Here is a 14,489-nt window from a genome sequence, read left to right as displayed (position 1 = left end):
GGTTTTTTTTGTTTTGTTTTTTTTTTTTTACGAACAGTTTCAGGTGCTGAGACTTTGTGGGGGCAGCTTCAACCATCCAAGGAGCTTTTCATCTTTCCCTTTGGCAGCTCTCGCTGCCAGCTTTGGGCCCACGGTGTGACTCTGGCTGGATTTCAGGGGAGGGGAAGGCACTCGAGGTGGCTCTGGGCTCTTGGTGCGCTGGGGGAGCACTGAATCGGGTGGGCAAAAGCCTGTTTGGGGGTGGATGTGGAGGGATTTGCTTGTAGAGGGTTGTGGGATTGGTGGGTTCTCTACTCGTGTATCACCTCCCCTCCATCCTCAAAGCCAGGGTTTTCCCACCCATCACCAGCTCTGCCCCTTAGCACCCATCGGATGATAACCTGGTACCTCTGGTGCTTGGGACCTGGTGGTGGGTTTCAGAGGGCTGGGGCAGGTCGGGCATCCCTCAAGGGCAGGACTTGGGGGATCTTTGAAAGCAACTTGGTCAAAGCAGCTTTTGCCGGAGGTGTTTTCCTCCCTGAGGACTTCATCTCCCAGGTCTGGAAGCCTCCAAGTGTTTACAGATATTCAGGTACAAAACTAGAGCCGTTCCCTTGGCTTTGTGCGCGTTGCCAAACGTCCCTGGAGCCGCAGAACCAAGTCTGAGGGTGCTGGGGTCGGGCTGCTTGGGTTCACTTCTCCTCTGCCTTCGCCTCCGCGCAGGAGCTGGGGCTGCAGCAGCCTCCGGCACCTCTGGCCTGGTGCGAGGGCCTCTTGGGATGGGATCTGGGCTCTGTTGGAGCAGGATCTGGGGTGGTGGCGCGGGCTGAATGGCTCCTCTTTCTCTCCATGATGTTTTGCACATGTTTTGCCCGGGGCTCGAGGCTGATGCACGCCCAGAGGTTGCATTTGAAGGCAAAGCCCCACCGAGTTCGGTTGCGAAGCGCTCCCAAAGGTATCTCCGAGTCCACCCAGGAGCAGGAGCAGGGTGGGGGGGCCACGAACCACTTGGAAGTGCTTCAGCCCTTCCAAAAAGTGGGATTTTGGGGGGGTGCCCCCCTGCTTGTGCCCATCACTGCCCGGCGCCCCTCGCTCCTCCAGGCCTGGCGCTGGGCTCAGGCTTTCAGCTGGTGCCATGTGGGAGGGAGCGATGCTGAACCTGCTGCTTCCCTGCGCTGTGGAAGGGAGGATGGAGCCAAGGTCCCACTTTTGTACTTTTGTCTCCAAGAGGGAGGATATTTTCTACGTTTTTCTCTACCTGTAACAGTAGTTTTGTACCAAACCTCTCCCTTTTCCCCTTCCCCCATTGCTCCCGCCAGGTTGTGTTCTTTGTAGGCTGGGTTCTGCCCCTTCCCCTCTCCCCTCCGTGTGTTTTATACCGAGTTCTTTTTCTATCTTTGACTGCAAGTAAAGATCTGAAGCGAAAGAGCAGCCCCGGATCTGTTCTCTTCGTGGGTGCCTGGGTAAAAGGAGCTGGATTCCCTGCGCAAGGGGGTGGGAGCAGCGCTTGCATGGAGGAGGCTGCTTGGTGCCAATTCACCACCTGGTTCACATCCATCCCCTTCCAGGCAGCGGTTTCAGCCCAATGGGATGGAGGAGGGAGAGATGCAGTTGAAAGGTCTGTATGGGTGTTATCACCCTTGATCTGCTGCTTGTGGGAGGTGGAACGGGGGCTCTGTCCCTGTAACCTGCTTTAGCGCTTCACCCCCCGCCCCAAGCTGGAGCTTCCAGCCCCACTGCCTCACTCCAGGAGCAGTTCTGGGCCTGAAAGAGCCCCTTACACTGTCCCAGGATAGAATCAACACATCCCTTGTTTGCCTTGGCCTCCAGCTCCCGGCGCAGCCGAGGAGCGAACGGCCCCGTCAAAGGCGGTTTGTGCCTGGGACCCCGGCGAGGCTCCCACCCTCCCTCTGCGGCCACCGGAGCTGCATTGAGCATTGATCCCTCCCCTGCTCCTGGCTTATTAATAGCATCAATCAGCAGGCCCGGGCTGGGGATTTTCAGGTCATATTGACTTCTGCCTCCTTCCTGCATCCTTGTTCCTAGACATGAGCAAGGCCTTCGCCCGCTGCTCCCAAAGAAGCAGTTGTGAGCGGCTCTGACATTCCTCACACACACACACACACACGTGGCTTCTGTAAACACCCTGGTGCTGTCTCCCAGCCCGGCCTCAATGCTCCATTCATCTGCTCCCAAAGCTCTGCCTGGAAGTCGGGAATTGCCTGCCCCGCTCCGTGCGCTGTTAGAGCCCTCAGGGTGGGATTTGCATCTCCCAAGGAGGGGGCTCGTGAGGGGCTTCCTGTTAAATCCTTGGGGAATTGGGGCGGGTAAAGGGCTCGGGAGCTGGTGCTGCTCCAGGTGCTGCTGCAGTGGTTTGGAGCAATGCACTGGCCACAGCCTCCATGGCTTATTATGGGAAAGGATCGGGCTTAGGGCTGCTCTTCTGCAGGTGAGGTCGTTCCTCCTGCCCCAGGGACCCGTCTCCATCCTTCCCTCCTGAAGCAAAGGGCAGGACCCAGCCCAAGGGGTCCTTATGAGACCCTCAGTGGTTGTGCCTGGGGTTGAAGCCCAGAGAGGTTTGGGTTCAAAGGGCCTCAAAGCTCCAATCCAGCTCCAGGAACCCCTTCCACTGGAGCAGGGTGCTCCAGGCCCCTGTGTCCAACCTGGCCTTGAGCACTGCCAGGGATGGGGCAGCCACAGCTTCTCTGGGCACCTTGTGCCAGCGCCTCAGCACCCTCACAGGGAAGGGGCTTCTGCCTTATCTCCAACCTGAATTCCCCTGTTAAAGTCTGAACCCATCACCCCTTTTGCTCCAGTCCCTGATGAAGGCCCCTTTCCAGCCTCCAGGGAGGAGGCACTGGTGGGAGTCCGGATGCATGGACCATGCCTGGGGATCTTCCTCTCCATGGGACCTCCTCCCTGGAACCCCCGGGTATCCCAGCACATCCCATCACCCCAGATCCCATCGGCAGAGCACCTGATGATCTTCAAGGTCCCTTCCACCCCATGCTATGATCCCATGCTGCCCCGGGCGCAGACAAGGACACGGGGATGAGCACTGATCCCTCTCCCACCGCTCGGTGCCGCATCCATCGCAGCTGCCGGGAAGGGAAGAAGAAGGGGATAAAAGGCAGCCGTTGGGGACAGCAGTGCCCTTTGTGGCTGCGTGTTGGGATTGGCATCCGCATTGTCGGGGAAGCGCTGCCCAGCCGAGGCCCGGATTTACGGCGTGTGCGGACACAGACGCCCCTTGTGCCAGGGGGACCTGGGGGGGGGGGCACACACATGGATGTCCCTAGGTCCCAAACCCAGGGCTCGACGCCTACTGTGAGCCCTGCAATGGGCTGAGGAGGAGTTTCCATCCGAGCTCCAGGTGATTTTGGGGTCCCCCCCACCCCACTGTGGGGGCTTTGGAGGGGGGGATGCACGCTCTGCTTTGGGTCCAATTCTTGATATTTAGGGACCTGGCAGGGAGGTGATGCCCAAATCCCTCTTTCCCCCCCCCATCTTTGCTTTCTTGGGGTGTTGGAATCACTTGGAATCTCCCCCACACACACACACACCCCCCATTCCCATGGGCTCTAAATCCCAACCCCATCCACCGGATCCGGCCGGGATGCAGGATCCAGCCCTGCTGCGGGTTGGGATGCGCCGTGACTCAGTTTCCCTCTTGGGGAGGGGCGGGACCACCCCCCCCCCCCCCATCTCATCCCTCTGCATCCCTCTTCCCCCCAGGCACCATCGCGGAGCCGTTTGTGGTCCCTAAACCAGCCGAGGCGCGGGGGGGGGGGGGGGGGGGGCTGCACAGTCCAGGTCACTCCTGATTGTAATTGGTGCTAACGACAGCCCCCAGGCAGGGTCCCCCCGGGCCCCCCCTCACCCGCTAATCCCTCATTAGCCCTCGCGATCCCGCTGCTTCAGTTCCTCTCCCTTCCCAAGCCGCCCCGAGCCCGGTCTCCGTTCAAGCCGCGGGACCCTCGCTGCAGCCCCGGCCGAAACGGCGCTTTCGGGGGGGGGGGGGGGGGGGGGGGGTTGGGTGTTTTTTGCCTTGATTTATTTAATTCCTGCTTTTTTCCTCCCCCCCCCCCCTTGCTTTTTCCAGCATCCTCGTCCCGGCACAAAGCCGCGCTCTGTGCCCCGGCCCCGGCGCGCCGCGGGGCAGCGCTCGGGGTGCTGGCTCCCTGCCACCCCAAATAGATGCCTTTGGAGGCGGGGGGGGGAAACCCGGCATCAAAGGATGCTCAATCCCACGTTATTCCCTTGCTCCTTGCTCCAAAGGGGTGAAATTCCCTCCTGCACCTCCAGGTTCGGAGCTGGAGTGGGTTTGGGGTCCCGGATCCCGAGATGAGGGCTGTGTCCTGACCGTATTTGGGGTGGCTTTGGGGGTCTCCTTGTGGACTTGGGATGGATAGTGGTGGATTTGGGATGGGTAATTTAGCGGTTGGGGTGGATAATGTTGGGTTTGGGAGGGATAATATTGGGTTAATTTGGGGGTTGGGATGGATAAATTTTGGGTTCAAGATGGTTAAATTTGGGTTCAAAATGGATAAATTGGGGTTCAAAATGGATAATTTGGGATCTGGGATGGATAATTTGGGATCTGGAATGCAGAACAGTGGGGCTGTTGCAGCAGGGATGAGCTTTGGGGTTTGTTTAACCTGGGAGGTATTTATAGCCCCTGAAACACCCCCCGCCCCCTCCAGGGATGGATCCTGCCCCATAACCCCACCACCACTGCTTAGCTCTGCCTTTGGGGGTGCTGAAGCCCCCCAAGTGGGGGGGGTGCCATCATCCTGCCTGGTTTAGGGCGCTTGGTTCCGGTGTCGGGGACAGGGATGGGGACAGCAGTGTCAGAGCACCCCTAGCACGCAAATCCCCCCCCGCTTTTGATTTGCACCCCAATAAAGCATCGAGGCCGCATCCCCAATGAGACTCATTAAAATTGCTCTTTTTACCATCCCCTGGCCCAAACTTATGGGATTTGGCCCCAAAATGGAGGGGCAGTGGCTTGATCCGATGGTTTTATCCAACCCCCCCCCCCCCGCTCCCCTGCGACACCCCAAGACCTCCCCCCCCCAGCCCCACAGATGACAGCGGCCTCTTTCCAGCCTCATTAATGTGGGACAATCACGGCTCTCATTAGCGGTGCCGGTGCCCGCCCCCCCCATTGGCACTGCTTCCCACAGCTTTATTCCCCCTTTTTTTGTGGGGTGGGGAGGAGGGGGGCAAAATCCTCTGCCCCCATCCCAGGAAGGGTTTGGGGGGCTCTTTGTACCCCAAGATCGGTGTCTCTCCCAGCCCTGAAGCTCGTTTTACCCTGGCGATTCTCTGATGTCTTGTATAAGGGTTGTGCCTTGGGGGAAAGGGGGGGGTCACTTCACCCCTTTTTCTTTGCTTCTCCAAACACTTTGGGGGGGCTGATGCCCCTTACAAAGGGGGGTGAATGGCTCAGTTTGGGGTGTTTGGGGCTCATTCCTCCAACCCCCAACATTAACTCTTCCCCCCCCCCAGCCCTGCTCCAGATGTGGGGCAGAAGAGTGTGAATATCCCCCCCCCAAAAAAAAAACAACCCCAAAATCACCACGATCGCCCTTAAACCCCCCCCTGCTCCGAGGCGGCTCCGAGCTCAAAGGGGCTCTTTGTGCGGCTCTACCTTCCCAAAGAGGCGCCTTTTCATCCCAACCTCCCGAGGAGGAGGAGGAGGAGGAGGAGGAAGGGGCCGGCTTCGGGGGGCCTGAACCGGGGCGAATCACTTGACATCATCTCACAAATATGCCGGCATCTCCCCCCCCCCAACATTCCCATTGGGAGCCCCTTGGAGTGGGGGGGGGGGCAGTGGGACAAAGGGGCTGTGTGTGATAAACCCCCCCAAAATGGGGGGGGGGGGGAAGGACGTATTTTGGTGCCCTGAGTGAATCCGGATCAGCTGGGAAAGGGGCTGGGGGTGGATTCCCAACTGGAGATGGGATGGAGGGGGGAAGAGGGTGAATTGGGGATCCCAGGGGTTGATTGAGCCTAGAGGTGACTGGGGCGCTGTGATTGAGCCTGGAGGTGACTGGGGCGCTGTGATTGAGCCTAGAGGTGACTGGGACCTGCCTGGTGCTGGGGGTCCCCAAACCCGGCTTTTGGGTGTAAATTCACCCAAATCAGTGCTGATGTTGGGTTTAGAGGGGGAGGGGTCCCCCCAAATGGGCTCAACCCCCACTTTGGAGGCGCTTCCCCCCCCCCCCCCCCTTAGTACTAATATGGAATGAAAGGAGGACAAAAGGGTCTTTCTGCTCCCATTCCTGGCCGGCCAGGGGAAATATTTGGGGTTCCCAGGAGGAGCCAGCACCAAAAAGTGTCAGTTTTGAGCTGAGGATTTAGTCGGGTTTTACTGAAAACCACTCTTTTTGAAGCAAAAAATAGCGAGGGGTGAGGGGGGGGGGGCATCTCTGCCCCATAAAGCAAACAGAGCTGGGGCCGGGGGGGGGGAGGAAGTCCTGCTGGTGCAAGGCTATTTTTATGGGGTTGAGGGTATTTTGGGAGATGAATGAAAAACAGGGGAGAAATGGGGTGAAATGGGGCAAAATGGGGTTGGAACGGGGCAAAATAGGCCTGAAATGGAGCTGAAATGAGGTAAAATAGGGCTGAAATGGGGCAAAATAGGGTTAAAAGAGGGCTGAAATGAGGCAAAATGGTCTTGAAATGGGGCAAAATAGGGTTGAAATGGGGCAAAATGGGGGCAAAATGGTCTTGAAATGGGGCAAAATGAAGCAAAAGAGGGTTGAAATGGGGCAAAATGGGGTCAAAATGGGTCAAAATGAAGCAAAATGGGGTTGAAATGGGGCAAAATGGGGCAAAATGGGGCAAAATGGGGCAAAATGAAGCAAAAGAGGGTTTAAATGGGGTCAAAATGGGGCAAAATGGTCTTGAAATGGGGCAAAATGAGGCCCAGGTTCTGGATTTCAGCACCCTTTCCCTGGGGCAGGTGGGAGTTGGACCTCCTGTTCTGGTTTAAAGATGCAATGACACGGAGTTGTTGGGGGGAAGGAGCTGTTTGGGGGGTTCCCTGTGAGGTTTTGGGATGATTTGAGGGGGGGTTGGGGTAAAAGTGTCCCTGTGGGGAGCTGGAAATAGCTCATCCCAAATCCAAGTGGAATGGGAACGGGGGATGCTCCTGGATGGCGGCACCAGGGTGGTGACTGCCCCCAGCACCCAGCATCAAGGTGGGGACATTTTGCCCTTGCTGGTGGCATCAGGATAGGGATGTCCTGGATTGGGAGAGCGGATGGGGACATCCTGGTTTGTGGCATCACGATGGAGGCAGCCCTGGGTGGTTGGAACAGGTACGGCCCAGCCACCCCTTAGCTGATGGCATCAAGGTGATCGGGTGGCACCAGGATGGTGGCACCAGGATGGGGACAAACCCAACCTCAAAGGTGGGGACAAGCCCCAAAGGTGAGGACATCCTTCCATCCCTTTTGGGAGCAGGAGCATCCCCACCTCACGGCATCCCAGGCCTTGCAGTGCTGATACCGGGAGTGATGCTGGTGCCGGCGCGCTGATGCTGCCAGTGGTGATGGTGATGGTGATGGTGGTGATGGTGACGATGGTGACGGTGGCAGGGCCCCCGGGGCGGGCAGAGTTAAGGCCGGGCTCTCTCATTCCTTCCATCCCGCCACGGTGAATTCCTGAGCTGACTTGGATGCTTCCCTGCCATTCCCTGATCGTCTTTCCAGAGCCCGGAATGGGATCAAGCGGGAAAGAGCCCGAGGACGGGAGTCCCAGAAGGGGGGACAAAACCCAAATGGGTGTTTCTGGCCCCACGGTGAGGTCTGGGTTAAACCCCCCCCGTCTGGGCTCCCCCCTTGCCCTGGCTGGGTGATGCCTCAGCACCCATCGTGCTGGGAGCACCGGCTGCCCATGGGACCCACATGGAGCCCCGATGCCTTTGGACACCTTTTGGGGGGTGCAAAAGTGACCCCGAGGAATGCCCCCCCCCCCCCCCCGCACCCCTCACCCAGACACTGGGGGGGGGGGGGGGGGGGGGGGGGGGGTAATGCGTTTTATTTACTCCCAGCCCCGTTTTCCAGTGGAAAGCAGCATCCGGAGCCAGGTCCTGGCCCTGCTCCCGGCTGTGATCCCAGCCAGCGCCAGCATCCGCCAAGGGCCGAGCATGGCTCCTCCACCTGCTCAGCGGTGGAACCCCCCCAACCCCCTTATAGCTCCCTATAGCCCCCTATAGCCCCCCATAACCCCCTATCGCCCCTATAGTCCCCCAGGATGCAGCTTTGCTCCACTTCCCACTCAGGGACACGGAGGCACGGGCAGGGACGTGCGTAGAGCAGAGCTGCAGGTAACAGGGGGGTCACCCATCACCTGCGGGGTGTTTTGGGGTGCAAGGCAGATGGGGGGGGGTCACTGCGGGGGGAGCAGCCCGAGCTGAGCCCGGGCACTTGTTCCTGGCTCGGTGCACCAGTGCCCTGCGGCAGCACCGGTAACACAGGGGCTTTGTCCACAGCGGCCTCTGGGGGCTCTAGGGAGGCTCGGGGGGGCTCTGGAGGTGGGAATGGGGGGACCTGGGGGGGGCTCCGTTGCAGCAGAGATGCTCCGTGGATGCTGAGGGAGGGACTGTCAGCAATGGCTGCATGAGCACCCTGCAGCGCTGCTGGTCCCAGGCTTCCCCAGGTCTATTTGTCCATCCCTCAATCCATCTCTCCATCCATCCATCATCCATCATCCATCCATCTTCCATGATCCATCCATCCATCATCCATCCATCCATCCATCCATCCCTCAATCCATCTCTCCATCCATCCATCATCCATCATCCATCCATCTTCCATCATCCATCCATCATCCATCCATCCATCCATCCATCCCTCAATCCATCTCTCCATCCATCCATCATCCATCCATCCATCATCCCTCCACCCATCCATCCATCTCCCCATCCATCCATCCATCCATCCGTCCATCCATCATCCATCCATCCCTCCATCCATCTCTCCATCCATCCATCCATCCATCCATCCATCCATCCATCCATCTCTCCATCCCTCCCTCCATCCATCCATCCATCATCCATCCATCATCCATCATCCATCCATCCATCCATCCATCATCCATCCATCCATCATCCATCCATCCATCCATCCATCATCCATCCATCCATCATCCATCCATCCATCCATCCATCCCTCAATCCATCTCTCCATCCATCCATCATCCATCCATCCATCCATCATCCATCATCCATCCATCTCTCCATCCATCCATCATCCATCCATCATCCATCCCTCCATCCATCATCTATCCATCATCCATCCATCCATCATCCATCCATCATCCATCCATCCATCATCCATCCATCCATCCATCCATCCATCCATCCATCCATCCATCCATCCATCCATCATCTCTCCATCCATCCATCCATCCATCATTCCATCCATCATCCATCCATCCATCATCCATCCCTCCATCCATCATCCATCCATCCATCCATCCATCCATCCATCCATCCATCCCTCCATCCATCCATCCATCCATCCATCCATCCATCATCTCTCCATCCATCCATCCATCCATCATTCCATCCATCATCCATCCATCCATCATCCATCCCTCCATCCATCATCCATCCATCCATCCATCCATCCATCCATCCATCCATCCATCCATCCATCCATCCATCCATCCATCCCTCCATCCATCATTCCATCCATCATCCATCCATCCATCCATCCATCCATCCATCCATCCATCCATCCATCCATCCATCCACCCATTCCTGTCCCTCCCCGGGTCCATCCCTCCCTGGTTCCATCCTTCCCCAGCTCCATTCTTCCCCATCCCATCCCTTTCCAACCAGGATACCAGCACCAGCACATCCCCCCCAGGGCAATGAACCCCAACATCAAACCCACCACAAAGCCCCCCCCCCCCCCCCCATTTCTTTCCATGGGGTGTTTGTGAATGGTGGGGGAGGACCCCGTTGTTGGGGACCCCCTTTCAGCTGCCAAGTGGGGGATACGGGGGGGACCTGGAGCTTCTGGGGGGAGCCCTAAACCCTTTTAAAGGCCCCACCATCACCTGACTGCACCCAGCACCCTCCCATGTGGGGGGGGGGCCAGGGCTGGGATGTCCCATCCTCCCCCGATGTCAAATGTGTGCCCCCCCCTAACCCTGCTGCAAAGCCCCCTCCAATGTGTCCCCATTGCCTTGCAGTGCAAAGACACCCCTGACCCCCCGAACCCCTTCCCTATGGTGGGGGGGATCGGAAGGGGTCAGGCTGTTTCCTGCCCCCCCCCCCCGCCTTGTACCCCCAGTTTTGGAGGGGGTGATGGTCCTGGGGCCAGTTCCAGGGGGTGTTCACTGCACTGGGGGGGATCCTGTATCCAGGACCCCCGGCATGGGATGGGGGGGGTCCTGGGGTGGGATTTGGGGGGGTCTCAGCCCCCAGGGACTGTCTGGGAAGGGGGGGGGGGTCTATAGAGATGGGATAAGATTGAAGGGGGGAGTCTCAGTATTCCCAGGGCCCCCAGGATTGGGAGGGGGTCCTCAACCCCTGGGACCCTCAGGTTGTAATAGGGGGGCTCACCCCTCCGGGACCCCCAGGATGCAATGGTGGGGTCTCATCCCTGGATGGGACAGAATGGGGGGGGGGCCTCACCCCTGGATGGGATAGAATGAGGGGGTCTCACCCCTGGATGGGATGTGGGATGGAATGGGGGGGGGGGGGGTCTCACCACTGGTTGGGATGGGATGGAATGGGGGGAGGGGTCTCACCACTGGATGGGATGGAATGGGGGGGGGGTCTCACCCCTGGAGGGGATGGAATGGGGGGGGAGGGTCTCACCACTGGATGGGATGGAATGGGGGGGAGGGTCTCACCACTGGATGGGATGGAATGGGGGGGGGGGGTCTCACCACTGGATGGGATGGAATGGGGGGGGGGGTCTCACCACTGGATGGGATGGAATGGGAGGGGGCCTCACCCCTGGATGGGATGGAATGGGGGGGGAGGGTCTCACCACTGGATGGGATGGAATGGGGGGGGGGTCTCACCACTGGATGGGATGGAATGGGGGGGGAGGGTCTCACCACTGGATGGGATGGAATGGGGGGGGGGGGTCTCACCACTGGATGGGATGGAATGGGGGGGGGGTCTCACCACTGGATGGGATGGAATGGGGGGGGGGTCTCACCACTGGATGGGATGGAATGGGGGGGGTCTCACCACTGGATGTGGAATGGGGGGGGGGTCTCACTCACCACTGGATGGGATGGAACTGGGGGGGTCTCACCCCTGGATGGGATGGAATGGGGGGGGGTCTCACCACTGGATGGGATGGAACTGGGGGGGTCTCACCCCCCGGAGCCCCCAGGTTGTAACGGGAGGATCTCCCCCCCCCATCGCACCCCGACTCCCGCAGCTCGCGGGGCCGGGGCCGTGCCGGGCTCTGTGAGTTTTGGGGGGGACCCATCCCCGTCCGTGTCGTCGTCGTCCCCCCCCCCCCCCGGTCCCTCCCTCCCCTCTCCCTCCCTCCCTCCCTCCCTGGCCGCCGGTGCCGTCCCGGAGGAGGGCCGGGGGGGCCGGGCCCGGCTCGGGTTACACGGGCCCGGGGGGCCGCGCCGGGACATATACGCGGCGGTGGGGCGGTGCGGGCACTGCTCGGCCCGACGCACGGTGAGGGGCGCCGCCGCCTCGCCATGCCCGGCCGCCGCCCGCTCCGCCTCGCCGCCGCCCTCGCCATCCTCCTCCTCGCCGTTGTCGCCGCGCAGGACCGAGACCTCCGTGAGTAGCGATCGATCCCCCCCCCCCCCCCCGGCCCCGACACCGTCCTACCCCCCCCCACTCCGGGATGGGGAATGGGGGAGCCGGGGGGCGGCGCGGACACGGGGAACGGTGTGGGATGGATGGGAATGGTGTGGGATAGAGGGGGACAGTGTGGGATGGATGGGAACAGTTTGGGATAGAGGGGGACAGTGTGGGATGGATGGGAACAGTTTGGGATAGAGGGGGACAGTGTGGGATAGAGGGGGACAGTGTGGGGTAGAGGGGGACAGTGTGGGGTAGAGGGGGACAGTGTGGGATGGATGTGGAAAGTTTCAGGGTAGTTGGAAGGGGACAGACTGGGATGGGGGGGACACACAAGGGAAGTGGTGATAGCCTGGGGACACCGGGAGACAGGGAGGGATAGAAGGGAGACAGGGAGGGATAGGGGTGAGACAGCGTGGGATGGATGGGGAAGGTTTCAGGGTAGAGGGAGGGGACGGATTGGAATGGGGGGAACACGCAGGGAAAGTGGGGGGCAGTGTGGGGACACTGAGGGACAGCGAGGGATAGAGGGGACTATGGGGCAGGGGGAAGTGTGGGATGGATGCAGAGAGTTTCAGGGTAGTTGGAAGGGGACAGACTGGGATGGGGGGGGAGAGACTGGGGGACAGTGTGGGGCAGGGAAGGACAGTGTGGGGTACTAAGGGACAGTGCAAGGAAAGTGGGGGACAGTATGGGGACATTGGGGATATAGAGGGGTGTGGGGTGAGTGGGGAAAGTTTAAGGATAGTGGGGAGGGACAGTCAGGGATGGGAAGGAGCAGTGGGGGACACTGGGGGACAGGCGGGGACTGGGGGTACAGCACTGGGACCATGGGGTACAGGTGGGACAATGAGGTGCAGCTTGGGGACAGGAGGGGTCCAGACGGAGACAAGGGGGTCCAGTTGGGGACAGGGGGTCCAGCCGGGGGACACTGAGGTCCAGCCCTGGGGATACTGAGATGCATCCTGGGGACCAGCGTGGGGACACTGGGGACCAAGCTGCGGTCCCTGGGGACACCGGGAATCTCGCGGAGATCCTGGGGCCACCTTCTGGGGCCACTGCAGCGCATCCCAAGGTCCCTGAGGACTCCAGGGGCACCAGGACTCATCCCAGGGACCCTGGGGCACCTCTGGAGACGCTGGGGTGCAGCGTGGGGCACCTCCCGGGGACATTGGGGCACAGCCTGGGGCACATCTGGGCGCTCCTGGGGACGCTGGGACACATCCCATGGTCCAGCTTGGGGCCCCCAGCCCCGGGGAGCCAACGGAGCTGCTGCCCGTGTCCCACTGGAGGTTCAGGGGCTGTGGGGCTGCACCGACGCCCCCAGGACACGGCCTCCCCCCCCCGCTTCAGGCTGGAACCCCCTCTCTGAGCCGCTCCAGGATCCTCTTCCCCCCCATACCACGGGGTGCTGGGGAAGGGGGTGGGATATCGCCCCACAGCAGCACCACCACCTCCAGCCCGCGGTGCCCGCGGTCCCATTGCCACCCTCGCCGACCCCCGCAGGGGGGATGATGCCCGCACGGTTTAGCCCGCAGCCCCCCCCCCCCCCCCCCCCCCCCCCCCCAAAACCTTGTCCCCGCAGCCGAAGCAGGCAGCTGCCTGCAGGACGGGCAGACCTATAGCGATAAGGACGTGTGGAAGCCGGAGCCGTGCCGTATCTGCGTGTGCGACACGGGGACCGTCCTCTGCGACGACATCATCTGCGAGGAGCTGCGGGACTGCCCCAGCCCCGAAATCCCCTTCGGAGAGTGCTGCCCCATATGTCCCGCTGAGCAGCCCAGCGGTTGTAATTTATTTATTCCCTCTTTTCCTTGATAAATAAATTACCGGGCATGGATGGGCGCCGGGAGCATCCATGCGGAGCCCCGCGAAAGGCAACTTGGCAAAAGCTGGAGGGGTTTGGGGTGGTTTGTGCGATTTTGGGGGCGCTTTGTGTGATTTTGGGGGTGGCTTTTGGGTGGTTTCGGAACGGTTTGTAAGGATTTGAGGTGGTTGATATGGATTTGGGGTGTTTTAACACGGATTTGGGGGGGTTATCTGCCTTCGAATGGATTTGAACCCGTTGGAAGCAGATGGGTTTGGGGCGCAGGGGGGGATGATGGGGGGACGCCGCAGCCGTGGACCCCCCCCCCATCTCCCCGGACATCCCGTGCCAAAAGGGACGTTTCCATCCCCCACATTGGGATAATCCACCTGGAACGATGGAAAAGCCCCCAGACAGTGCAGCCCCTCCCCTGCATGTTGACCCCTGCTTTGCCCCCCCCCCCCCCCTTCCCCACCGCCCCGCTTCGGGGGAGCCCCTCTGCTCCTGTGCCCCCCGGTTTTGCCCCACAGCCCCCCAGGAGCATCACTCCCCCCCCCCCCCCCCCCGGGTTGTGCCTTTTGTGTCGTGTCCCCCCGCCCCAAGCCCATTCCCCTTCTAATTCCTCTTTATTTCTTTGTTTCCCAACAGGGCAACCTGGCCCCAAGGTGAGGTTGGGGTCCATCCCCTACCCTGGTCCCAATATCCTGTGATTTTCGCCCAAAATGGGGTGGGGGTGGGGGGGTTCAAAGCAGGAGCCCTGAGCATGGGGCGAGTGGCCCTGGAGTTGTCACCTCTTGGGGGGTGCCACTTGGGGGGGTACATTTGGGGGGCTCCTTGGCTCATGCCATGCTCTGCATTATAGGGGCAGAAGGGTGAACCCGGTGACATTAAAGATGT

At 60.4% G+C, this 14,489-nt stretch overlaps 1 protein-coding gene across 1 annotated transcript; it reads left to right on the top strand.

Moving 5' to 3' along the window:
• Positions 1–11,628: 11,628 nt before the first annotated feature.
• On the top strand, positions 11,629–14,484 carry LOC130597465 (collagen alpha-1(II) chain-like; the record flags this gene model as incomplete). The annotated part of the gene is made up of 4 exons (XM_057406018.1): positions 11,629–11,761; positions 13,371–13,571; positions 14,241–14,257; positions 14,455–14,484. Coding segments are annotated over exons 1-4 (333 nt in total), but the record flags the coding sequence as incomplete, so codon positions are not given.
• Between the last annotated feature and the right edge of the window lie 5 nt (positions 14,485–14,489).

This window comes from Pezoporus wallicus, unplaced genomic scaffold (assembly GCF_028554395.1).
Source record: "Pezoporus wallicus isolate ANWC-B61680 ecotype Strahan unplaced genomic scaffold, APGP_CSIRO_Pwel_v1 contig_9772, whole genome shotgun sequence".
Classification (NCBI taxonomy): domain Eukaryota; kingdom Metazoa; phylum Chordata; class Aves; order Psittaciformes; family Psittacidae; genus Pezoporus; species Pezoporus wallicus.
Note: the sequence above shows the minus strand (reverse complement) of the source record. Positions and strands in the feature narration are given on the sequence as shown.